Source organism: Monodon monoceros, unplaced genomic scaffold, assembly GCF_005190385.1.
Source record: "Monodon monoceros isolate NGI ecotype Baffin Bay Population unplaced genomic scaffold, NGI_Narwhal_1 Super_Scaffold_11, whole genome shotgun sequence".
Classification (NCBI taxonomy): Eukaryota; Metazoa; Chordata; class Mammalia; order Artiodactyla; family Monodontidae; genus Monodon; species Monodon monoceros.
The window spans coordinates 119,439,986-119,466,640 of record NW_021703767.1 but is presented as its reverse complement, the minus strand read 5'-3'; the positions used below and the strand labels follow the sequence as shown (position 1 = coordinate 119,466,640).

General features: G+C 40.7%; 1 protein-coding gene across 7 annotated transcripts in view; it reads right to left on the bottom strand.

Moving 5' to 3' along the window:
* Window positions 1–26,655, bottom strand: part of SLC9A9 (solute carrier family 9 member A9) — a 667,550-nt gene that overhangs the window by 248,834 nt on the left and 392,061 nt on the right. For all 7 annotated transcript variants that reach the window (XM_029215042.1, XM_029215041.1, XM_029215045.1 and 4 more), the window contains one exon: window positions 13,243–13,331. In XM_029215042.1, the coding sequence (XP_029070875.1) occupies window positions 13,243–13,331 (89 nt within the window). The remainder of the gene's footprint in view (window positions 1–13,242; window positions 13,332–26,655) is intronic.

Genomic DNA, 26,655 nt, shown 5'->3' with positions numbered 1-26,655 from the left:
GCCTTTAATAAGGTACTTTTTTGCCCAGAACATAGGGAAGGCCCTTAAGGAATGGTGCTTTATTCCACAGGCCAGTGTATCTGAGTCCTAGCAACAGTCCAGCCATTACATGAAACATTCAGTAGGGCCAAACAAGCCAGAAATGTTCCTTTAAAATCAGACTACTTTCCCCTGGAAGGTTAGATGGTTTCAAACTCTTTTGTCTCTAATAAACTTGGATGAAGCAAAAGACTCCTGTAGACTACCTGCCCCCACTTGGTACTATAAAAGCAAGCCAAAAACCAAACAACAGATTAGCACGAAGGGGAAGAATGGTGGTGTTTTCCCTAAGAGGGTGGTGTAAATCATTAATTTATGCCAGAACTGAGTACAGGCAGTGTCATAAAATTGAATCATTATCACACTTGCCTACAAACCACCATTGGGAACACCTGCAGAAGGAATAAACAGTTGAGATATAGTTCGCCTTGTGACCCTAGGAAAGAACCCAGAGGCTGCTCGCAGAACTTCACAGTAACTCTCCAGAAACCTGCTGTGTCAGAACTCATGATAGTGAAACTCAGCTTGTTCTCATCTCATCCCACGTGCTACCTGGAGCCCTTCTCTGCCTGTCTGTTTCTAGCTGGCCAAGAGATCTTCTACCTCGGCCCTATGTTGTAGGTCCCTGTGCTATCATCAGAGCAGCATCTTTAGACAAGAAAAGCAAGTCAGAGGATGACTAGTGCTGAGGTCTGAAGTCATTGTCCTAGAAACCCAAAATAACATTTTTTCCAGATCTGAGTCCCAAGGACCACATTTTCACAGATCTCTGGGGAAGAGAAGAGTTGTGTAAATTCAGTTACGTATAATGACAGAAAAGGTTAGACATTCTTTCTCAACAGAAGAATTCCTTTATTTTTCCATCAGGCATCTTTGCCCCTCTAGTTTGTCCTTGAAAATTTAATTGGAATGGAACAAGGCACAGTACGAAAAGGGAAAAGAAGTGTGTTTTCAAGCATAATTTTTAACATCTTGGAACCAATGGAAAAATACATCAGGAATAGTTTGTTATTTGGGTGTTCACTGCTAAAGCAGTCCATAATAAGGGACATTCTCTTCTCCCTCAAGAACAGATCGGTCACTGCTGACTCCAATCAAGTTCTTTCTCAATGCAACCCAGAACAATTGCATTAAGTGACTTTCCTAAAACCAAAGTCTTATTCTCATTTATTAGATTTTCCTTTCAGGTAATTTGGAGTTCTGTATCATCTCTCCACTGATGAGATTTTTTGGATTTTTGAGCTCTGTCTCCAGAAGCAATTCAATTTCTCTTCTGAGGGAATTGCACAAAGACTTAACATTTTATTAAATCCATTTGCTGCATCTTTCAAGATCTTCAAGGAAATGGCATCCTTAAATTTGGCAGATTCTTTAACAAACACACGCTCTGGTGCATGTATTCAGCCTTGATGTTTTCTGTGCTGCATCAATCAAATTTAATTAAAATGAGTAGAAAGATTACAGTAATTTCCATTTATCATCCCAAAATGCCATTATGAGACTGAAGCCCTTCATACCTGCACCTGTCAAGCAGGGTGATAAAACTATAATGGGCTATTCAAGGGGGTTATGTCATTGCCATCCTTAGAAATTTTAAGGTAATAATGAGCAACCATCTGTCTTGAATGTCATCAAAATGGGGACCAGGCCAGCCGATCTCTTAAAACCTATTCAGATAAATTTTTCCCATTAAGCAGTGAATCAGACTCATACATAGAAGGACATGGATCATATATATTTATATGTTAATACTTAAGCATTAATAATGATTTTTTGTTCTTGTTTTCTAAAGGTGAAAGAAATGAGAGAAAAAATTGAGACAAAGGGCAAGAGAAAGAGAGAGCGAGAGGACCATCCCTCTGAGAGGCTGAAGCCCTACATAGTGGTAAAGAATACAAAGCCATTATTTTGGGGAAAACGTAGTAAAAAATTAAATTTTAGAAAATGATGAATGAGGTAAGTATACTTTCTTAGGGTTAAGATAAGACAAAAATTAAGAGAAGGCTTTGAATCGTGTTGGCAAGAAATTAATTAATTAATATGGATCCCCAAAGTGTTGCCTATTGGGTAGAGATAGACAGTCCTGGCAGGTGACTCAGATATAGAACTGATGAATCCTGAAGAAAGAGGAAAACAACAGCAGCAAAGTGGAAAAAAATATCTGTCACAGGACAAAGAGGTGCATAGGATAGGAGATGTGACAGCATCGATACTTTGGTGGAAAAAGAAAAGTCATTCCTGGTTCTACCCATCAAGGCCGTCTCTGGTTGGTGTTAAGGCTGAGAAAGGAAAAGAAGAGAAAAGGGAGGAGTGTTGGTCGGCAAGGACAGGGTTACTTGGGTTCATTGTCATCTACAAAGGGGACAGGGAGGAAGAAGCGAAGCCCAAGGAGAGGAAGAAAATGACAGTGATAAAAGGAGAAAGGAATGAATTAGAGAACATGGTAGTAGAATAGATAAACAAATCCAAGTGCTATTTCTTAAAATGATCAGTATAATATGCAGTTTCATAAATTAAAGAAGGGGGAAAATACATACACATCACTGTCTACAGGAAAAGTCTACAATCAAATATATGAAAAAGACATTAAAATAATAATGGGTTATGGTGCACAACTCTATCCTTCGGGTGAACTTTTTAACTTCTCTAAGGCTTGTAAAATATGATTAATATTATTATTTACCTCCTGAATTTTTTGGTGAATTTTAATTGGAATAATTTATGTGAAATATATATTTATAATGCCAGGTAATAGTGTTCAACAATTGTTGTTATTAAAATTTTTGAAAAGCCGGAGAGAATAGATGGTTTACTAGGAAAGTAAAGTTGACTGAGGAAGCAGAAAACCCAAGTATTCAATCATATAAGAAATTGAAACCATAATCAAAAAATCACTTCCCCAAATGGCATCAGGCTCCATGGTAGTTTTAAAATATGTTCACAGTTCTTTGAAACTCCTCCTTTCAAGAGGGGGAGCTTAATTCCCCTCCCACTGAGTGTGGACTGGTCTTAGCGACTTGCTTCTAACAAACAGAATATGGCAGAAGTGACAGTGTGTGACTTCAGAGAGTAGTTTAATAAAGAGCATTGCTGCTTTCTTCTTGCTCTGGGGGAAAGTTACTTTCACACCATGAGGACACCCAAGCAGCCCTATGGAAGGCACATGGTGAAGAACTGAGGCTTTCTGCCAATGGCTATGTGAGTGAGCTATGTTGGAGTGGATCCTCCAGGCCCAGTTGAGTCTTCAGATACTGCAGCCATGGCCAACAGCTTGTCTGCAACCTCATGTGAGACCCTGAGCTAGAACTACCCAGCTAAGCTGATGCTCCTAGGCTCTGATCCCTCAAAAACAATACAAAATAGTACAAGTTTGTTGTTTTAACTGATACATTTTAGGGTAATTCATTACACAGCAATAGATAAGTAATACACCAAAGGTTGCTTTTTGGAGGTGGGTATTGGGTATTTTTAGCTTGCAGGGCATATCCCTTGAGCATTGGTCTATGCCCAGGTTGGCCCCTGGGTTGCAGAACTGACTCTACCCCTCAGGCCATCGAACTTCCTTGGGCTTCAGTTTCCTCCAACATAATTCTGGGTTTAAAAGTTTATCTTTATATTCCCACCTTGCTCTGAACTTCTTAGATTTTATGACTTAAAATTCTCAACTGCAATTATATACTATGATAAACAAACACAGATGTGTGGTTAAAAGAGTAGCTAAAATTTAATCGAGAAGTTATGGTACCTTTATGTTACAACTTTATCAGACAAGAAAACTTACATGAAAAATGTTCAAGGGAAAGCACATCTCATGTCTTACTTGGCTTTATTTCTCCCTGGGCCCTAGTACCTGACATATAGGAGATACCTACTACGGAGGGCGCCTAAGGGTCATTTGTGGCCCCTACTATAATCCAAGTTGGTTGTGGCATACGGCTTCTTAACTAGGGGTTCACAGACAATAATTCTTTTTGGGCACCGAAAGTACAGTGTGTTCTTGCCATTATGTGGGAGCTCCACTCTCATTAGCATTTAAAAGAGAACACTTATTAGCTGAACTACTAAATGTCCTTTATACAATATAATGAGTTTCATTGGAAAGAATCACCAGCTTAGCTAAGGAGAAATTTAAGCACTTTGCCATCATTTATGAATTCAACCCTTCTAGGATGGTATTTTTAAACGTACTTTGAATGAAGGGAAGAAGAAAAGTGGTAGAAATCTTGACAAAAGAAATGTAATTAGAGTTTTTTAAAAATGGCAATTCTATGCTTTATGAAGATATCTTTGATCTTACTTCTCAGAAGCCAGGGAGACAGGGGCATTGTTGCCCCCGACTTTCTCTCTACTCTGTGCCTCAGAACAGGTAACTGGGATGAAACGAGCTTGCTTTTGTTAAAAGTGATGGAGAAAAATTGCACAAAACCATAATCAAAAACCACTGTAATGCAAATCAATAAGGCAGAGGCACACTGCAGGAAACAAGCAATGGAATTATACTTGATCTTTCTTTCAATATCTCAAGATTACCCTAGACATTTGCTTTGTACATCCAACTCATTACATTTAAATTAATGCATCATATCAGAATTAAATAAAACTATTAATTAGCATACATTGTTTCCCCTCTCTATTTTTTATCTTGGAATGTTAAAGGTCATAATTCATTCACTCATTCATTTATTTATTTATTAATTCAGCAACTCCTAAGTTCAAGACAAAACTAAATGGTAAATTTCCATAAACTTTTCATATAGACCACAACATCCTAAGAGATGAGACAGGACAAAAGTATACCTAGAGCCACAGAAGGTTAAGATAAATTTAGACGTTACATATGTAAGCATTTATCAGAAGGAAGTGTGGTGAGCAGGGAGATTGATATCATGGGTTGATGTCATTTCCTTCATGATCCTACATTCATTACCTTTGTAAGGCACAAATCTGATTATTATCATCATCTCTATGTCTAAAAGCCTTAAGCAAGTATGAGCCTTATAGAATATAGCTCTCCTGGGCTTCCCTGGTGGCGCAGTGGTTGAGAGTCCGCCTGCCGATGCAGGGGAAACGGGTTCGTGCCCCCATCCGGGAAGATCCCACATGCCGCGGAGCGGCTGGGCCCTTGAGCCATGGCCACTGAGCCTGTGCGTCCGGAGCCTGTGCTCCGCAACGGGAGAGGCCACAACGGTGAGAGGCCCGCGTACCGCAAAAAAAAAAAAAAAAAGAATATAGTTCTCCTAAACGTAGCACAGTGAGACACTAAAATGTCCACCTGAACTCACCTCTCCATTTTAATCCTCAACCCTCTCCCACACCTTTCCCTTTCCTGCTCCACAACCTACACCAGCAGCCCAAACCCACCCCTATCTACTTCCCCAAGGGAACCTGAGCCCCAGGCAGAGTGCGCTATCCCTTTGTCTCTAGGACTTGTCAAGATCATTCTTAGTTTTCTGCTTTTGCATACTCTTTTCTCTTTGTTTTCATTTCCTATGAAATCTGCATGATAATCTCCTAATTATCTTTATAGCCTTCTCTAAAACTCCCAACCCACAATCACCTTGCCTCCAGGGAGCAATTCAGTCCCCTGGTTGCCTTTTTTTTGCCTTTGTCTCCCTGGATTCTAGCATGGTGCCTGCCATGCAACCATGCGGTGCTTAGTCCACACTCAGTCCATGCTTGAAATGAAAAGCTGGGAAGCCCTTCAGTCAGACCCTGACACTGAGTGGCAGCAATGTAAGCTTTGTTCTCTCCACCCCAAGGAAGCAGGCAGTGTTTGAAGAACCCATTGCAATCACTCAGGTAGGAACAGAGAATTTTTCCAGGAAAAAGTACCCAGCCGTCAGTGAAACTTTTCACCCCAGGATAAATCAAGGACTTTGATGTTCTACAGCTTCATCCTTGGATTTGATTTGACAGCTTATTACAATGGTCTGCCCAACAATTTGTCAACAAGAGCAACGGCAAACTTTGACTGCTTCTCTCATCTTTATGCGTTGCACTGCAATCAAGTGATCCCTGCCCATTCCAGTCTGGAAGAGGGAACCAGATGCGTGTTTTATGCTCTATGTCAAGTTAGAGAATTATTAGGTTTACAGCATCCTCCTTAAAACCCAGTCATATAGTTCAATCATTCATTTCACAAATGAGAAAACTGAAGCTCACAGGTGTTAAATTAATTATCCAAGGCCCCACCATTAGTTGTAGAGATAATGAGCAAACTAGCTTTCTGGACTCTCGCTTAAGTGTTCTTTTCACCATATCATCTGGATTTCCCCACATTCCTGTTCTTTTTCTTGAATTTTTTTTTTACAAAGTCATGCACAGCACATCTAATTTGGCTCCCATTGTCTTTTTTTTTTTTTATTGGAAATTTAAATTTGGATTTGCATTGCTGCTTTTCCATTCAATGGTGATAAACACTCAAAATATCATCTGGGGGGAATGGAAATAAAATAAGCATCTGGAAAGAATGTGCTGTAATGAAGATGTCATTGTTTGCCGATAAATGCTAGGCAAAGAATCTGGCTTTTCAAAAATAAATGCACGAAAACATCTATGTCCATCTCGATCTATATTTTAATAAAAAATTTAAAATGCACTGAAAGACTTTCAGAGATGACAGAATTAAATACAAGATAAATGACTAAGTAGCTGAAAGGATAATAAAGATAGCCAAACATTCATTCATTCACTCATTCATCTATCCATCCACTCAAGGTTTACTGAATAAATGATGCTAAGCCCCCCAATTGCTACTAAACGCATTTACTAATCAAAGAATAGTAAAAGGCAAAATAGTCTGAACTACAAGTCAAAAAATCTAAGTTAAAAATTTCCCTCTGCCACTCATAAGTCTTGGCAAACCCTCTAACACACGGTCTTCTACTCTGTATTATTCCCATCAGCATACAAAAGTACTGTTATTTCTCCCATCTTAAAAATAAAACGGGGCCTCCCTGGTGGCGCAGTGGTTGAGAGTCCGCCTGCCGACGCAGGGGACACGGGTTCGTGCCCCGGTCCGGGAAGATCCCACATGCCGCGGAGCGGCTGGGCCCGTGAGCCATGGCCGCTGAGCCTGCGCGTCCGGAGCCTGTGCTCCGCAACGGGAGAGGCCACAACTGTGAGAGGCCCGTGTACCGCAAAAAAATATAAATAAATAAATAAATAAATAAATAAAACGATTTGTCTTTCAGCCTCACTTTTCCCTCCAGCTATCATCTCATTTCTTTGCTCCCCATCCTTTGAAAGACTCGTCTATACACGCAGTTTCCAATTTCTTTCCTTCCATTCTCTCTTGAACCCATTACATTCAGGCTTTTACCCTGACACTCCACCGACAGGGTTCTTATCAATGTCATCAATGATGTTCATGTTCTTCACCTTACTTGACCTTTCAGCAGTATTTGGCACCATTCATCATGCTCCTTCTGGAGACTCTTCATCTGACTCTCAGAACACCATACTTTCTTGGTTTTCCTTCTCCCTACTGGCTTCTCCCTCTAGGTCTCCTTTGCTGGTTCCTGACTCTTCTTACCACCATTGGAGTGCCTCAAGGCTTGGTTCTTGGATCCCTCCTCTAGTATTTCCTTAGAGATCTCATCCAGCCTCATGTTTTCAATATCATCTCGATCCTGGTGACTTCTAAAATTATACTTGTAGCCTAAACTTCGCTCCTGAACTCCAGAATTCTTTGTCCAACTGGCTATCAACAGCTTTGCTTTGGGGACTAATACACATCTCAAATATAACAAATCAGCACTTGGTTGTTGATTGTCCCTCAAATGTGCTATCTTGCAATCTTCTCCAGTTAATACATGACACCTCCCTTCTTTTAAAATTTAAATCGTATCATGCCATGCCTGAACTTAAAAGCCTCTGGTGTTTTTCCACCTTGTTCAGGCTTTCCAGGACCCTCCCCTTGTAACTGCTCTGATATTGTCTTTCATGCTCTCCCCTGGTACATTCCACCTCAGCCACATTGGTCACCTTGTTCCAGGGTGCCATTGTGTACGTGGTTCCCAATTTCTGGGTGGCTCTGCCCCAAATGTCCACATAGCTCCCTCTTTTCTTTCTTTCAAGGATCACCTTCTTTTTGAGGCCTTCCTTGGCCACGCTGTTTAAAGTAGCAACCCTGCCTTCCCATATACACACACTCCTTCCTCCCTTCCTTGCTTTATCATTGGCCTTATAACTTACCGTGAATGCGCTGTATGTTTTGCTTATTTATTTTGATTACTCCAAACTCCTCTACTAGCAATTCTTTTTGATTCACTCTTGTATCCCAGCACCCTGAAGAGCGGCTGGCACAAAATAGGCTCTCACAAAATGTTAGATGAATGAATGAAGGTAATCAGTGATAATAAGAAGAGCTACCACTTAGGTAGAGAAGTAAGTAAAAATTAAATAAGTACTTTGTACACGTTAATGCATCATAGATGTTAATTATTTAAATTAACATTGTACACCCATGTGTATCTGTAGAAGTAATTTTTAGGTGGAAACTGCAGGAAGAGAAGGAGAAATTCTAATTAAAAGGGATGGTAGATCTGTGATAAACCATAATGGAAAAGAATATGAAAAAGAATGTACATATATGTATTACTGAATCACTCTGCTGTACAGCAGAAATTAACACAACATTGTAAATCAAATATACTTGAATAAAATAAATTAAAAAAAAATACCCAAAACCTTGGAGAAAAAATTAAAGGATACCCTTTAATCTTTAAAAAAAAAAAAAAAAAGGATGGTAGAGAAGTACATGGTTTTGCAAGTTAGCCTCAGGCCAGGAAGAGACAGCTGATGGAAACACCCTGGAATCTGGCCCAGATTATCAGCTCCCAGGCCTGCCTAGTGGGCGAGGGCATGAGGGAGGAAGGGGTTGGGAGGCAGGCCTGGACATGTGTGAGTGGGGTCAGGAGGTTGGTATGCGGTCTTCTGGATGCTTCAGGGTGAGACCTCTAGGCTCACAGACTGTCGTGTGCTGATGTCCATCTCGAGTATCTCTAATGGTTCTCAGTTTCTAGGTCAAGAGTCAGGGCTTGCAGTATTTGTCTGTCTCTAGAGCTAGATGTGCCCACCCTAAAGTAAGCAAACGGCTTTGAGCCCAGGGAAAGGGTTGCCACGTATGTTCATATACTCTTTACTAGAGGGCTTTGCTATGAAAATAGAAATCCTCATGGTGGGTAACAGCACAAGAATGTCTCTGTTATGCTGCTTTGTGCCTAACACACAGTGATGCTACATGTTTCTTCATGGCTTGGAGTGAAAATCAATTCACCGGCATCTAGATGGTCATTATCAGTTACAAAACATATTTTAATGTAAATCTGCAGTTTAAAAAAGGCACTCTAATTCTTGAAGCTACAAAGGATATATTAATTCTCAAAAGTCTTTGTATCCAGACATAGCCATTTCATTAGCTGATCTAGGCACAGTCCGGGAATAAAATTCTTTTGTAAATCATATTACCTAAGGATTTTTTTTTATATATACATTTATTTAGTTAGTTAGTTTTGGTTGAGTTGGGCCTTCCTTGCTGCACACAGGATTTCTCTACTTGCGGTGAGCGGGGGCTACTCTTCGTTGCGGCGCGCGGGCTTCTCATCGCTCAGTAGTTGTGGCGCACGGGCTTAGCTGCTCCGCGGCATGTGGGATCTTCCCAGACCAGGGCTCGAACCTGTGTCGCCTGCATTGGCAGGCCGATTCTCAACCACTGCGCCACCAGGGAAGCCCATAACTAAGGATTTTATAACACAAAGTTGATTTTCATTGATTTTTTCCTACACTTCACTAATTGACTTCCTTCACTCCCATTAAGCAGTCCTGGGGACAGAGGCAAAGAGGCGATTTCTCCCACTGACAATGAACACAACTCAGGGAGATGCAGAGCAAGATAATGTATTCTGTAACCATGTGTTGTCATATAATACTTTCTAAACCTTTGTCCGTTTCAAAAGGAAACAGTGGCAATCTCTATAATACCTGCCTCAGCTTTTCTTTACAATTTATAATTGGTTTCCCACATGGAGTTTAAACTTTGCTTGCTACATTGGTGCAGATGTGGCCAAGGACTTTTGATCTGTGAAGTTCATTAAAGTACTTGATCTCACTGTTTTTTTAAAATGGTGACCTCGGACTCTATATGCTAGAGTGGGGAATGTATGTGTAGATATGTATGCATATATATTCATGTATAAATATGCACAGTTGCTATGTATGCACATATCGCGAGAAAAAATAAATAGAAAATGAGAGATCCTGAAAGAAAAGCAGTGAGAAAGGTATGAGAAGGGAAGGGAAGGGAATTAGCATTCATTAAGCTCCTACTATGAACCAGACACCCAGGAAAGAAGACGATGGGGAGAGCAAAGATGGAGGGATGCAATTATCTGGATGTTAAAGAATGAACTTGTAAAAATCTCCTTCCCTAAAGGAGACTGCTGTAAAAATGGATGCTGGCAGCCCATCAGGGAGTGCTTGTCAAGCCATTCAGAGGAGAACCGAAGGCTGTGGGGCACTGATTTTGGCTTTGTCTCCCCTAGGTGCTGGGCTGCTGTCTCGCCATGAGATGAGTTATCTTTGAAGTTCTGCTGAGTAGCCTAGATAGCGTGACTTAAAAGTGCAAGTCTCTAAACAGAGGTCAGCCTTTCAGAATACAAATGCTCAGAGAACCATATGAGGTCAGGAAAAACCAGCCCAAGATATTTCCCTTTAAGTTCTAGAGAATGCTAGGAGTCTCCATAATTAAAAGGATCCTAGGAGGCTATGTATCGGAAGTTTCTAGGTACTGGTATCAGTTTTTTGGTTCATTTTTTAAAATTGGGGCTCCTTAAAATGTCTGTAATTGCATCTTCTGTGTCCTCTGATGGGCAGAGACAAGGGTGACCTTGCAGAGTCCCTGCTGGGTAGGTAGGAGATGGGCTCAGGTCCAGCTGAGCTTGGGACATGACAAAGAGAGAAGGATGAAAACAATAGCCATTTTACAGAGCTTTAAGGTAAGTCTTCGAAAACTGTTTAGGAATGCCTAGCCAATCACAGGTTTGCTTAGATGTCTTTTTGGGTTTTTTCCACTCCCACTGCCCCAACATCAGATGTTCTCAGCATCACTGGGCTTATTATAGGAGCCTATCTACCTCCATTTGCATTTTGGGATAGATTGAAATAATTTGGTTCTATTCTTCATAATTTTCTATATCCATGTTCCTTGTCATGTAACTTTACAGTGCTCTCCCACTGTGAGCTAGTGACCTGCTCAGCCCCTTGACCCTGGGCTCAGCCATGTGATTTTCTTTACCTATAGGATGTTTAGGAAATGTGATGCAAGCAGAAGCTTGAAATGAACTGGCACACGGGGGTTTGTTCTTCTGCCAGGAGAAGAATGACAGACACGGGGCACTGGTTAAGGTGCTCCAGACAAGCCCACTCTAGCATAGAGCCCCACCAGACCCACAGACAGTGAACCATCCTAGTTGAGACAAGTAGAGCCACCCAGATCAACCCAGATCAAAAGAGCTAAGCCCTGCAGATGCACGATAAATAAGTGTTTATTGTTAAATGCCACTGGGGTTGCTTGTTATACAGCACAAGCTAGTTGATACAAGTGCCATTTGATCCATGCTCTTCTTGTCTGTCAGTTGATATTTCTAAAATGGAACTTCAATTATCTGAAAATTACTCTACCTAAGACACTTCAGTGACTTCCTGTTATGGGCTGAGTGATGTCATCCTAAATTCACATGTTGAATTCCTAACCCCCAGTACCTCAGGATCTGACCTTATTTGGAAATAGGGTCCTTGAAAATGTAATTAGTTAAGTTGAGATGAGGTCATACTGGAGTATGGTGGGTCCCTATTCTAGTATTGTTGGTATCCTTATAAAAAGGGTAAATTTAGAGGCAGACATGCTCACAAGGAGAATGCCATGTGAACATGAAGGCAGAGATTAGGATAATGTGTCTACAAGCCAAAGAACACCAAAGATTGTCAGAAAACCACCAGAAGGTAAAAACAAGGAATAGAACAGATTCTCCCTCAGAACCCTCAGAAGGAACTAATCCTACCTATACCTTGATCTCAGACTTCTACCGTCTAGAAGTGTAAGACAATAAATTTCTGTTGTTAGAGCCACTCCCCATTACCTTTAGGTTAAAGTCTAAACTTCTTCACAAGGTATGAAAGTCCTTCAATAAGCTGGTCTCTGGCTGTGTGTGCAGTCTCATCGCATACTATATTCCACTAACTTCAGCCTTACCCCATTCACTAGCCACATAGAACTATTTAAAGTGCTCCAGTAAACTGCTTCAGAGCTTTTGTCCATGCTACAACCTTGGCTTCGAATGCCCTTCCTGCTACCTTCTCATCCCCCGCTGGATCCCACATCTTTACCTAATTAACTTCTATTTGTATTTCAAGCTCCAGATTGGGCTATCATCTCTGGAAACTTCCTCTTCACCTTCCCAGGCCTAACCATGGGAGGAGGCCCAATTGAATTCTCCCCAAACAACCTATATAGACATTTCTATCTCAGTACTTATCACACTGTGGATAATTAATTGCTCACTGCACATCTTTATCCTCCTCAACAGACTTGATAATGAACCACTTAAAGGCAGGTTCATATATTATCTGCCCTTTTATTCCTTGTACCAAGCACAGTGCTTGGCACACAGTGGTGATGCAGCAAATGTTTGTGGAAGGAATCTGTGAGTGTTTATGCGCCAGTATCAAAACAGATGTGTTCCTGGCATATGGGAGATACATTCTGCTTGTGTGACAACTGGCAGTTGAGTTTACTTGAAAGCAAAAGCACCCAATTAAAGACCAAACATTACTTCCTTATCCTTCTTCATTTCCTTCTTTCTATAAAACTACCCAATCTCACATGCTTTATAATGCTTTGACATGTAAGTGACTGTGAATTATTACTGACGGTGGGCCTTTCATCTTCAAGACTGACAGTCTACGTTCCACATTTCTCAGGAGGGAGAGACTATCATAACTATATTTTTGCTTACCAAGAGAATTGTTAATAGTTATCCTGAAGAAAAAAAAAAAATCTATAAATATCCAGCCTATAACGAAGCCTTCAGCTTACTGCCTTCCTTTACTAATGAAATTCTTTCCAAGTGCCCGGCCAGAAATTGCCACATAACAATTACACTGAGAAAAGAGACAAAGCCTGTAGTGAGTTTTTTCTTTTACCTGTTTAGTCCTCATTTTGGAATCCAACGACAGATTGTTGTAGGTATAATGTGCCTGTGTGACTCCACAGAAGAGAACAGCAACTATCCCTGAAATTTAAAAACATACCAGTCAAAATCAATTTTCTTTCCCATCTAAGTCAAAGGGGTAGGGCTATCCCAGCTGGAAAACAGACTTGGCATCAGTAGAGTTAAAATTGCTAATAATTATGGTGATGAAACCTTTGGTAAACCTGGCTGCTTACTTTAAACATGGAACTTAACAGGATTAAAGTTAAAGAAAAGCGTTAAGAAGTAGATTCTTCCTGGGGAATAAATGATTCTCTGGTCACGTGTTAGGAAAGTTATACTTGGAAACCCATGAACAAAAGACTGTATAGTCAATTCCAGGCCTCTCACAGCTAGTGCCAGCTACTCGGCTGCATTTTATACTAAATGCTGGCGTATTTGCTTAGACATTTGCTTTCCACTGTGTACCTTCAGGAGCCTGAGAAGTTCCTATCATTCCATAACTTAGTATTAAAAACCACGAGTCATAAACCTAAGGCATCTACAAGGGTTCAGTTGCCTCTGCCAATACTCCTACTTGCCAAGCCCAGAAAGAGATCCTTGTTTGCCTCTACACCTCCTTGGCAAAGCTGGGGGCTTTGTCTTTCTGCTGCTGGATAATCTCATGAACACGTCCAAGGCACACACTCCTTGAAGGTAAGCTGGTCTGTTCTCGTGTGCTTCTTATCCACAGTGGGCCCCCAGCTGCTTCTTGGCTGGTTGCAGGATTTATTTCTTAAGCCATCATTATACCCAGTTTTAAATGCTACATGAAGCCACACATACCCTAGATGCTGCCAGGGGACAGAGGAGGAACAACCATGGGACAAATGTGTTATTTGTCCCTGGGCTCTGTTACTCTCTGTGTTATTGCCCCTGAGCTGGGGTGGGGAAGTGGTAGGGGCTGCATTCTACCTTGGATTAAAGATTTGATTAGCTATGGGAAACTGGGCATAGAGGAGGGCTTTGGGAAAAACACAAGATGTAAGTAGTCTTCAACCCAAACCAAGGGGATTGAATTGAATTTTAAACAGCAGGCTCTTTCCAACTAAAAACACTCATAAATTAAATGCTGATGACTCTTAAGAGTATAGAGATATGTGAACTGAATACTGACATTTCAAACGAATAAAAATTCTGCAGTAAAGAATTTTAAAGAACCAAGCATATTTTTTATATGTACACTGTATGCTTCTATTTATATGTTGGTTATTTTGGGCGTTGGCTTTGGATAAAATATTGCTAAGACATATTTGTCTAATACATTTACATCACTTATTTCCTTTTAATATTATGCTTCAAACTTTTAGGCAAAAGAGTAAAAACAACTAGGAAATTGTGCCAAGAAATAATATATGCAGTAAGCATTTATATAGTCGCTTTGGGTAACTTTTCAGTTTTCTAGCCTCTCTTCAGAAATTCAGAGAAAAAACTGCTTATGAAATACTATATTTCTCTCTTCACAGAATTTCTATTAAAAAAAAACCAGTACCAGGGAAACTTTGGGGGTACTGAAGTACTTCAAGGACTTCAAGGAACTAGAAGGATTGCCATGCATGTTGTTTTGTCATCAAGTAGTTTTCTTTCTTTCTTTAAAAATGCAATTTATGTACCTCTGCTGATTCAGCAGTCTGTTGGAAGTTTTTCTGGGTGAGGTTTAGCCGACCTCCCACTGTTGTGGAAATGTTTTGACTATATATTGATCTGCAGAGAAGTAGTGAATAAAAAGGGAGGGGCATGTGGGTAGTGCACAAATGCATTCTGAGAACAAAAAGAAGTAACAAAGAATAAAGGATAGGTAAGGGCCGTAAGATTGGCTGAATGCTTATTGTGGGCAAGGAACACACTAGTTTTATTCACATCATCTCATTTATTTCATTGATTTATTATCTCACAACAGGCTTCACACGATTCACCAGCCCTTCCCGCTCTCTTCCCCTTCTCAGTAATAGCATCTCCATTCTTCCTGCCATCCAGGCAAAAAACTCTGGGAAGGGCTTTCCTGGTGGCGCAGTGGTTGGGAGTCCGCCTGCCGATGCAGGGGACGCGGGTTCGTGCCCCGGTCCGGGAAGATCCCACATGCCGCGGAGCGGCTGGGCCCGTGAGCCATGGCCGCTGAGCCTGCACGTCCGGAGCCTGTGCTCCGCAACGGGAGAGGCCACGACAGTGAGAGGCCCGTGCACCAAAAAACAAAACAAAACAAAACAAAACACTCTGGCAACACTCTTTACTTCTCCCCTCTCTGTACATCAGCAGTGTTGTTGACTGGTCCTTCAAAATCTACCCGGCACGCCATCACCTCTCAACACCTCCACACTGACACCCTTTTCTAAGTCACCATCATTTTCTGCCCGGATTACAGCAAGAGCTTCCTAATTGCACCTCCGACCCCGTCTCCCTTGTTGACTCTCCACAGTCTACCTTCCACCCAGCAGCGCTAGTGAATCTTTTAAGACAGGTCAGATCATGTCAGTCCTCTGCTCCCAGCTCTGTAATGGAAACACATAACAAACAGGCCCTGTAGGATCTAGTCCTGCCTCCTCCTCCCCTCCCCGCGGCTCCCTGACCTCCGCTTTTCCCATGCCTCCCCACCCCCCGCCCCTCACCTCGTCACACACCCTCTTCGTCTTCGCTAAGCAGGTTCCACCGCAGGGCCCTTGCATGTCTGGTTCCCACTGTTTGGAAAAGTCTTCTCCAGACACCCACATGGCTCCCTCCTTTCCTTAAGATGTTACATTCTCAGACTGGCCTCTGCTATGCACTCTATAAAACTAATCCCTCTCGTCGTTCTCTACTTTCCTACCTTGACCTATTTTTGTAATATTATTTACTGCCACCTAACATTTTATATATTTATAGGTTTATTTTCCGCCTTTCTGCACTGCAGTGGAAAGCTCAGGGAGTGCAGAGTGATTCACTGGTCCCCAGCCATTAGAGCAATGTCAGGCACATGGTAGGCACTCCACATATTTGCTGAATAAATAAATGAACATTCCTATCACCAGGTAACAAGAAACCAAAGTAATTTACTCAAGGTCACCTTGAAAGTGGCAGAGCTAAGATTCAAAATTCCACAGACTCCCTGTACTTTTCTGCCTGTATTAGACCCTCCAGGAATGTTTTAAGGTGATCTTAAGCCATCTAAAAAATATCATTTCTGATGTCCCAGGGAAAGAGTCAGAGATTTGATGATGAAGATTATATACCAGAGTTGGCTGGACATCTCCTTTGAGGATATTTTCTCCAGTAGCTCCATTGGTTTTCCCATTAGAACACTAATAGGCAAAGTTTCTGCTAATACTTTTTGAGTTTTGTCTACAGATATGTCACACAAGCAGCAAACAATGGAGAGTCTGCCTACATGACCAGAGTCTTGGTGTTGTAATTAAAATAAAACAACAAAGCTGATCTGACCCTTAGTATTAGCATACATAATCATAATTCTATAGCTTGGTAATTAATTCACTCACACAAATTAACAGTTGCCAGTTTTCTACCTTACAAAAGTATGTTTTAATTGCCACTATATTTTTACATACCTGTGCCTGCTAGCCCTAGTTGTACCACTGTTATGTGAGGCCCTAGACCACTCTCTTGCATGCTCTGGATCTCAGACTCTCAGTTGTAAAAAGGACGGGGAGGGGCACTAAGTGTTCCTTGTGCCAGGCTGTGAGCTAGTGTCTCAGCCCCAAGCCCACCCTCCTGTGCTGGTCTGTGATCCTGAGGCTGGGGCTCTCCAGAATACATCTTCCTTTGCCTGATGGGCTCTGTCAGTATAGAGCCCCAGGAGGAGAGTAGGACGCAGGAGGGGAGAGAAGGCCTTGCTCCCTCCTGTTTGCCTGCTGGTCCTGTCAGCTGCATCTCAGCAATGGTTCTTCACCACAGCTTTGGCAGTTGGTCCCAGCCTTGTGTTCTCTTTTTGTTTTTTGTTGTTTTCCTTCACTTGCAGACCAGCCTCCTGGGACCCCCTCAGAGAAAGCAGCAGCAGGCAGGCAGTGTCCTCAGAGGTCTGAGTCCCAGCTCCGTGGTTCCTTCTTAGGAGCTTCTAGATTCTCTTCCCTTTGCTCCTCCAGTCCAAGGGGTCACACTTGCTTCTTGCAGTGACTACTTCTGTGTTGCCTCAGTGCCCCTTTTTTACTTTCGCAGCTCTTGCTAAGTATAAAAATGTTTTTAATTATAGTTTTATGTCTTATTCTCCATTTCTTCTTTCTGTGACTTTCTAGGATTGACATGATTCCATGAAATAATTTTAGGGTCATGGAACAATTATCTATTAAGAGTGTTTGAGGAGTTACAATTTTTTTTCTTTATTTTAAAATTATTTTTTAATCCGAGCAACACTAGAATATAAAAGAAATTAGTTAACATGGAATAAATTGATGATATATTTTACTATCAAATAGTTCAAAAATTCTTTCCCCCTCTAAAAATCAAAACAAAACAAACAAATTGCATCCTTTGATCAAAATGTTATAAAACTGGAAATTAACAAAAAGCATAGCTACATAAATGTATCCATTAGAGATTTTTAACTGTATTCTTTTCAATAAAATTGGAGTTGAAGATGAAATCAAATTTGAAATTTTAGCTTATGTAGAGATAAATGACAGTAAGTGTATAGTACCTTTCTTATCAAAACCAATGGGATAAAACCAAAGGATTATTCAGAGGAAAGGTTATAGTCTTACTTGCATTCTATTAGAAAAAAAAAGGGAAATAAATGGACTATTTACCTAAAGAATCTAGACAAAAGACATAAAAATGGAACCAAAGACAGCAGAATTAAAAACTTAATAAATAAAAATGAAAAAATACAGCCAAAGAGAACATTCCTAATAAGCATATGGTTCATGCCTCTCAGGCCTTGGGGTCCCTCAGGTGTCCATCCTCCCCAGGCTGCCGTTCTTTGGCCGTGGCTGCAGGTATGTAATGGGTGATGTTGGCCAAGGGCTTCACCCACCTAAGACTCAGTTTTCTCATTTGGATAGGGCCCACCTGTCTCACAGGTCTGTTCTAAGTATAAAGAAATACAATGGATTTTAACATGATTTGTAAACTAAACACTAAGAAGTAAATATAAGGTTTTGCTATAATTACTAGAAGTAGGTGAAAGGAGGAAGGCATGAAGAGAAGGAATGACTCAGAGAAGCTCATTACAGGTCTAAACACAACAACATTTTCTATTCAACAAGTTGCTGGGGGAAGAAATACAAAACGTCTAGCACGTCTCACACCTTTTATGTCCTTAATCATTATTTGTTGCCTTCTCTTCCACATCAACTCCTGCAACAAGGAAAAGCAGGTGAAAATGTGTGCCTCACTCCTAGAAATCCAAACTTAGACAATTCTCAGTAATCCTACAGTTAAGGTATCCGATTTTTGCAAGTTCTATCTATCTACTGAGATATTCAATGAGGAAAGCATGGGTTATGGATATGGGGAATGCAAGGATGAATAAACCCAGTCCTAGACCTCAAGTAGCTTTATGTCTCCTACCAGAGACAACACATACACAGAGATATCTAAAAGCAGGTAGAATGAAGTAGGGGATAAGAAAATGGGAATTCTGAGGGAGTGATTTCTTTTGGGCTGGGGAAAGTGGGAGAGAGATGGGGAAAGTTTTCCTAAAGGACACAGAGGCACTTAGGTCTTAGAAGATAAGAAGAATTTGCAGGTGCAGGGTCGGGGGTAGGGAATTCAATGTGAGTGAAGGGCGAAAGCTAGGAAACTATGTGGCATGTCCCAGGAACATGCAGTTTACCTGCACACTTTGGGTTTGAATCTGTTATAGGTTAGGGAATAAATACACGTTGAATTAATTAATTACATTTTTCCAAATATTTCAAAACTTAGAAGAAACATCTAATATGCTCTATGTTTAAAATGATCAAACTAATTATTATAAGTATGAAAGTATTTCTCTTACATGCTGTATTAGTCCTAGTATCCATAAAATAGAACTATGAAACACCTAGTATGTTGATCTTCTGCTGGCAAACGTTACTGCATTTTCTTTCCTAACTGAGCTAAAATCTGATCATTCTGCTTCCATCTCTTCTGAAAAACACAAGCGGTCATTAAATGCAACTACGAGGGTTGCATGTCTAAGGTTTGGGTTTCAAGTTGTATTTATGGGGCCCTGTAGCAATGACAAGTGGAACCAAGTACATACATCCAGATCCACAGGGAGGGAGCATGCTCAAAAATATCTGAGAACTAAAATAGATAAGCAGCTCTGAAAGAAATTAAGAAGTGGCTTAGAGAAAATAATAATAAGAGTTTCTGACTCACATGTGTGCTCAAAATTGCCTATCAGTTTGCACAGTGAGCTTTTGGTGGCAGGCAAGATCACTGAAGAGCTGTCTGCAAGGACTCATTTGTGCAATTTTGAATAAGAACTAGAACCGATACTTCATGACACTAACTAAAAGAGCTGTATGAGAAACCACAAAGAGGTATACAGTTAAATTCAAATTATTGGCAGGCAAAGAAGTTTAGGAAACAGCATGAGGAGGTCTGTAATTCTTTGGGAAGAATAATGATTCTGCTGGCAAGTAAATTCTTTCCAGAGAGATCAATTTTTTTTTAAATAAATTTATTTTATTTATTTTTATTTTTGGCTGCATTGGGTCTTCGTTGCGGTGCGCGGGCTTCTCATTGCAGTGGCTTCTCTTATTGCGGAGCACAGCACGTGGGCTTCAGTAGTTGTGGCGCACGGGCTTAGTTACTCCGCGGCATGTGGGATCTGCCCGGGCCAGGGCTCGAACCCGTGTCCCCTGCATTGGCAGGCGGACTCCCAACCACTGCGACACCAGGGAAGCCCCAGAGAGATCAATTTTGAGAGGACAATTAGCTCCTTTTGGTTAACAGAACACCATTTACACTGTTCTCCATGATTCCCACTTCTGGACCTTCTCAGAAAGCATTAGTGTTACTAATGCTTGTGTATATACAATATTTAGTAACATTAACCTATGCTTACACACATCACACACAAACCTATGCTTACATGACATCAAGGTTCATTGTGTGGTTGTAAATTATGTAAGAAAAAATGTACTACAATGGGTATCAGGAGACCTGGGTTCTATCTGGCATAGTTCAGACACTTAACTAGTTGAATGACTAATGCAATTCAAATTCATTGCCTGGTCCATTGTTTTCTTCTCAAAGAATTGAAGAAGATGGTCTGCACTAGTGTTCTTTAGATTGGGGTATGCAAGAAACCCACTGAAGCATAGAAGAAAATATAAGAACTTCATAAATTTTTTAAACTTTTTATTTTATATTGGAGTACAGTTGATTAATAATGTGATAGTTTCAGGTTCATAACTTTTAATTAGAACTTTTGTGTATTTTAAGGTAAGTAAGTACCATTGTGGGCAAAAAAATATGCTCATGTGCAGATAAGTGCATGACAAAACTAACTTATTTTATTTTTTTATGATAAGCGTCAAGAAACTGTGGTAAATACTGCTCTAGATGATCTCTAAGCACCTTCCCATCTTAAGTGTCTGTGATCTGAACTGCTGTTTTTACATTTGCTTCAAGGACTGCATATATGGAATTGAAGAATTACATGGTACCCCCACGGCCTCATGTGGACTTCCTGGCAACTAGATTACCTTCTCGACCTAGATTTCCTCAAGGGCTGGGTCTATGACCTCCTTCTTTGTATTGCTCCCAATCCCATAACAGTGCCCAGTAGACATCAGACACTCAAATGCAGGTTTGTCAAAGTAATGAATCTCTATTTCAAGAAATATTTATCTGCTCTAAAAAGAGAACGAAGGAGAAATTATTTTTGATCCTCACATACAAATAGATGTTTATCTGGATTTATTAGTGGCAGAGTCTATTTTCTTCTAACATTTAAATTTTCTTATTCAAGACTATTGTCACGTACGGTCTCTGCTACTGATAACATTATTCAGTGGTTCTTTTCTCATTAAAAGTTGATGAAGACTTCAGATACAGAAGCTGAAAAATAAACATCTGTCACATGGAGGATGATTTTCTTTGACATTAAATGCAGACTTGAGGGGTTTCTAAGACTGGAGAATATTGCGTTTTTGGACAGGAAATATTGATTATATCATCAGAACACAGAAAAAGAGCGAGTGAGAAAGAAAAAACTGTGTCTTGCTCTCAGGCGGCACTCTGAGGGGTTTTAAGGTTGATGGGTTATTTTTCCATGCCACACTTTTATTTATTTTTGATCTAGTAAAACGAGACGTTTCTGACAGGTTTCCTACCACCACTGCTGAACGTGAACCTGGAACTGAGAAGTCAAAGATTTAACGAAATGGAAAACTCCTTCAGGGAATATGAAGGATTCCAAGTTTGCAAAGAATACAATTACTGTCTAGTTTACTATATTTGGCAATGCTACGGTTGGCAGATGAATGATGAGTCTGTGGGATACAAGAATATCAATATAGAAAACAGCACAAATCTATGTTCTTCTTTCTAGATCCTCCAGTGCCGAGGGTAGGCATGCATTTAAGATTACTTCCTGTCTGTGTTGCAAGGTTTATAAATTTCCATTTAAAACAAAAAATTCCTTAAATAATGTAGTAGTGAGTACTTATGCAAATTAACTTGAGGTCTGGAGGAGAAGAAAAATATCCTTTTGTTTAGATCCCTGGCTTTCCACCTCAAATGTTGGTACTGTCAGGTTTACTCCTTCTTTTCAGTTTTCATTTCCTTGGAGTCGCTTAATACATGTACACCAATGTCACCTAAATCTCTAGTCAGCAGCCTCATCCCAGATATCCATGTCCAATTGACCACTGTACCTTTCCATGTAGAAGTTCCACACTTGTATAGAATCCAGAAGACTTTCAAATGGACTAATTTTTTTTTTTTTTTTCCGGTACGCGGGCCTCTCACTGTTTTCTACACGCCTGTGCAGGACATGAGGAACTTTCTCTTTTCCCTATGGCTGCTGGCACCGTGAGGAGGTGTTAAGTAAAGACAGAAAACATTTACAGTGAAGAAAGCAGAGATAAATTTGTCCACTACTCAAGTTACATGTGCAAGATTGTTTGAATATTGAAATGATGAGCTAGTTGGTTCAAGAAAGTGCAGGTGTGAGTTAATGAGTTATTATGCTAGAAGATGTATTTTACACCTGTGTTTATTGAGATGGCGTCTTTGCGTGTTTGCCCTTGGTTCAGCAAGCTAGTTAATAAATCCCCTTGAGAATTTTGGGTGTCTATTGCTACAGCTTGAATGCCTAATAGTTTGAGCCTCTGGCTCTATTTTTGGCTTGGAAAACACTCAGTGCACCTCATTTGTTGGTGAATTGTTGGCTAATTAAGTTGGATTCATATGGTCCTGTCAATATGAAAGCAAGAACAGTTTGAAGCTGAGATGTCAGCTAATGACATGTATTTAGAAGCTAAAACCGGCCAGATTTGATTTGAGAAACAATTTAAACTAAGTCCCTCCTGGTGATTTGTTTTATTTACTGAGATCTAGAAATATATTTCCCATCCAGTCATGCAATGCATCAGTGGCAAGCCAAATGGAACACATTTATCTCTGAACTAGAAGCCTTCTTAAGAGTTTCAGACAAGTATTCGCCAAGGCGAGAGATGATGGAGATGAGAAGTAATGAGCCAGCTTACTTACTCAGATCAAGTAAAGTCTCAACGTGTCCAGTAATAGTCAATTCATTTGGAAATCTTTCCTCATCTGTTGCCAAAAAGAAAGACATTCCCAGTTTCCCCTTTTCCCAACTACTTATTCTACAAAAGCCTTTCAAGAGCTGACCGGACAGATAAGCAGGACCTGAGCTTTCAGGTGTCAGCTTTTCCTTATCATGACAATGTAATTAGGCCCTTGTCATTTGAGACCAATGGGGGAACAAGGCTGGGTGACGTCATTGAGGTGAATTGACTGTTTATGTCGTGCTTCATGTTTGTGTGTGCTGAGTTCTTCTCTCGTTCAGACATCTTGGTCAATTCCTTAGTGAATGAGCCAGAGCGGCATTTGTTTTTACCCTTCTACATTCAAAATTTTTTTCAAAGTCTCTTACTCTCTAGAGTCAGACTACAAAGCCCAATGGCATTGCTTAGTACAGTAATCAGGACTTTTTTTCTTTCAGATTTTTACACGTTTGTTTTCTTAGATGGAAACTATTCTAAGCTGAGTAAATAGTGGGCTATACTGTTTAACTTTTTGTATGAGAAAGTGAGGGATGCCAACGGCCTCCCTCCTCCTCCTTCACTTCCAGCTGACATAAAATATGCCCCAAGAACCTAAAAATGGAAGCTGCCTTTATTACAACAGTGCCTGGAAGCAGAGAAATCATTAGATGCAGTGTCAATGTTGCCATTAGAAATCTTACTCTTTGGGTGTTTAATGACGGTCCCTGAAAGTTTGCTTCTGGCAAAAACCTGACGTCCAGGGCTTCCCTGGTGGCGCAGTGGTTGAGAGTCCGCCTGTCGAGGCAGGGGACACGGGTTCGTGCCCCGGTCCGGGAAGATCCCACATGCCGTGGAGCGGCTGGGCCTGTGAGCCATGGCTGCTGAGCTTGCGCGTCCGGAACCTGTGCTCCGCAACGGGAGAGGCCACAAGAGTGAGAGGCCCGCGTACCGCAAAAAACAAACAAACAAACAAAAAAACCTGACCCCCAAAGTCTCAGCTGGGAAACAAATTATAAAAATGAATTTTCAAACCACCTGTCCAGCTGTGCTTTTTGGTTATCTTTATAAACTGAAAAGCAGCTTCTATGACAGGATTCAATGCCACCAGAGATTATGCTATAAATAATACTGCTGAATTATTTTCAATATTCAATTTAAAATAATGGCTCAGTAACCTAATGACTTTTAGGAAATAGGCCAAGAAAAATTCTACTTGATCAGAAATTAGGTATGCATGTGTACCAGGTACCTGACAGAGAGAATACCTCAGGTCATGTATTTACTCAAAAGCCACATTTTGTATGTGTGCCATGTCCTCCCACTACAAAATAATAAAATCTTTTTACCTCAGCAGTAAAGAAAACTGAGATACCAATTAACAGGGTGACATTCCTATCCCTCAGCAAGTTAGCAGAAGAACTAGAAATCCGAGACATACCCCTTAGTGGCTGATTTTGTAATTAGGGCAGAAACTTCCATATACATTCTCTTCCTTCTATGCTCTCCCAGCTTGTGAGGACTCCCTAAAGTCCATTTCTGTCTACACACCCTTATCTTCTAGAAAGACTTCTCACTTGCATTTGATATTCTGCCCAGTCTTCGTAAATAAAAGTTTTCTCAGACAGCACTTGTACATTTCCAGTAGCAGAGCATCAGACCTTTGGGTAATAGAAATGCCAACCTTCATTTGCATGTCTAAAAGCCACTTGTTTCCATAAAACTAAGTGCTTCTGTGTGACTATTGAACATTTGCAGGTGCAATTTCTAAGAGACTGAGATGAGGCGGCTGCAAATGTGGCCCTTGAAGTAAAAGATGATCAAAATAAATCAAATGATCATCATCAAATTAGTAACAACTAAAAGTGAAAGCAGCAAATGTGGTCACGAGCAAGCCCCGCCCACCACACTGAAGTGTTCATAATGAATCTCATAAGGAGGCGAATCGAAAAAGAATTATGAAGACTGTGCAAACGGTCTCTGTAAGCTTGATTCTTTTTGTTTGTCTGTCAGTATGCACCTGGCATGAGATGGTCCCAAGCATCCTAGCCTAGAGGCTGTGCCGTCTTTGAGCCTCTCTTCCCTTCTGAATTGTCACCAAGTTATGCAGCTTCTTTTGTTGAAATACCTCATAGATTATTCCTTCCCTTGTACTATTTAGATTTCTTTGTTTGCAAGCAGTAAACACTGATTCTGGCAACTGTAATCAGAAAGGAATTTATTGGAGGGAAGAGGCATAAAGGCAGCTCCAGGGATCTGTGGCAGGAATAAGTAGAGGGTCCCAATAGGGTTTTGCTGTTGGAAATTCTGGGTGCCAACAGTTGTATATACTTCTAACTCCCTCCTAAAAGTTCGTATCACAGGGAAGGAGTGTCTGTTTGACCTAGCTTCGGATGCCCCTATTCTCTTTGGCAGGGGAGGGTGGGGTACCTTGGTTAAGAAGATGGTATCTGATGGAGGAGGGGTAGTTCCCCAAACAACATCAGGATGCTATTCTCAGTGAAAGGGAGAACGGGTGCTGGGCAGCCAAAGCCGACATATGCCCACCATATTCTTTTAGATTAGGCTCTTGTTTCCCAAGGTCTCCACGTCTCCATTTTAACCTAAGAGTTAGGGAAATGAAATTGCAGATCAATGTAATTTATGATATATCCTTTAGTTGATGTATGAATCTGCTCTGAAATACCCTGACCGGTGGACATAAAGAATCTACAAGGGCTTCCCTGGTGGCGCAGTGGTTGAGAGTCCGCTTGCCGATGCAGGGGATGTGGGTTCGTGCCCCGGTCCGGGAAGATCCCACATGCCGCGGAGTGGCTGGGCCCGTGAGCCATGGCCGCTGAGCCTGCGCGTCCGGAGCCTGTGCTCCGCAACGGGAGAGGCCACAACAGTGAGAGAGGTCCGCGTACCGCAAAAAAAAAAAAAAAAAAAAAGAATCTACAAGAATATTATCAGGCATAAGGCACTCACTAACTCATAAAACAGTCTGTTATTCAGATTTTAGAAAATTTTCATTTTGTTAAGCTAAAATCATTCATTCCATTGCTCAAAAGATATTGAATGCCTAGCATGCTTCAGCCACACTGCTGGTGTTGATATAGTCCTCACAAACCTGATAGTCTAATATAATTTTGGCCCATCAATCCAAATTCTACACATCAGCTATGGTTCTATATTTCAGAACTGCGGAGAGTAAATCAAATAGCATGGTGAGGTCTAGATGCACATAAACAAACAATAGCCTTCCAGAAACTATAATGGAAGAAGTTTCCATTCATCATAGTATGCCAAAATATAAAATAGCTTAAAAAGTACTTAACAAGAAATTTGTAGGTCTAATGTGAAGACACCTATAAAGATTTACTAAGGGCCATAAAAGATGGGTTGAATAAATGGAGAGACATAACATATTCCTCTGTGGGAAGACTCAACACTGTAAAAACACCATTCCTCGTCAAATTAATCTATAAATTTAATACAACCCCAATCATAATCCTAAAGTTATCTTCTGCTTGAAACATAAGAAAGTTATTTTAAGTCATTCTGGAATATAAATATGTGAGTATGGCAAAGAATCTCTTGAAATCGCTATTAAAAGGAACCATGGAGTTGAAATGATGAAAACAGTAAAGACCAAGAGCTCAGTGGAACAACAGAAAGCCCAGAACATATATACACATATATGTACCTACATACATGGACATTATATTGTAAATTCA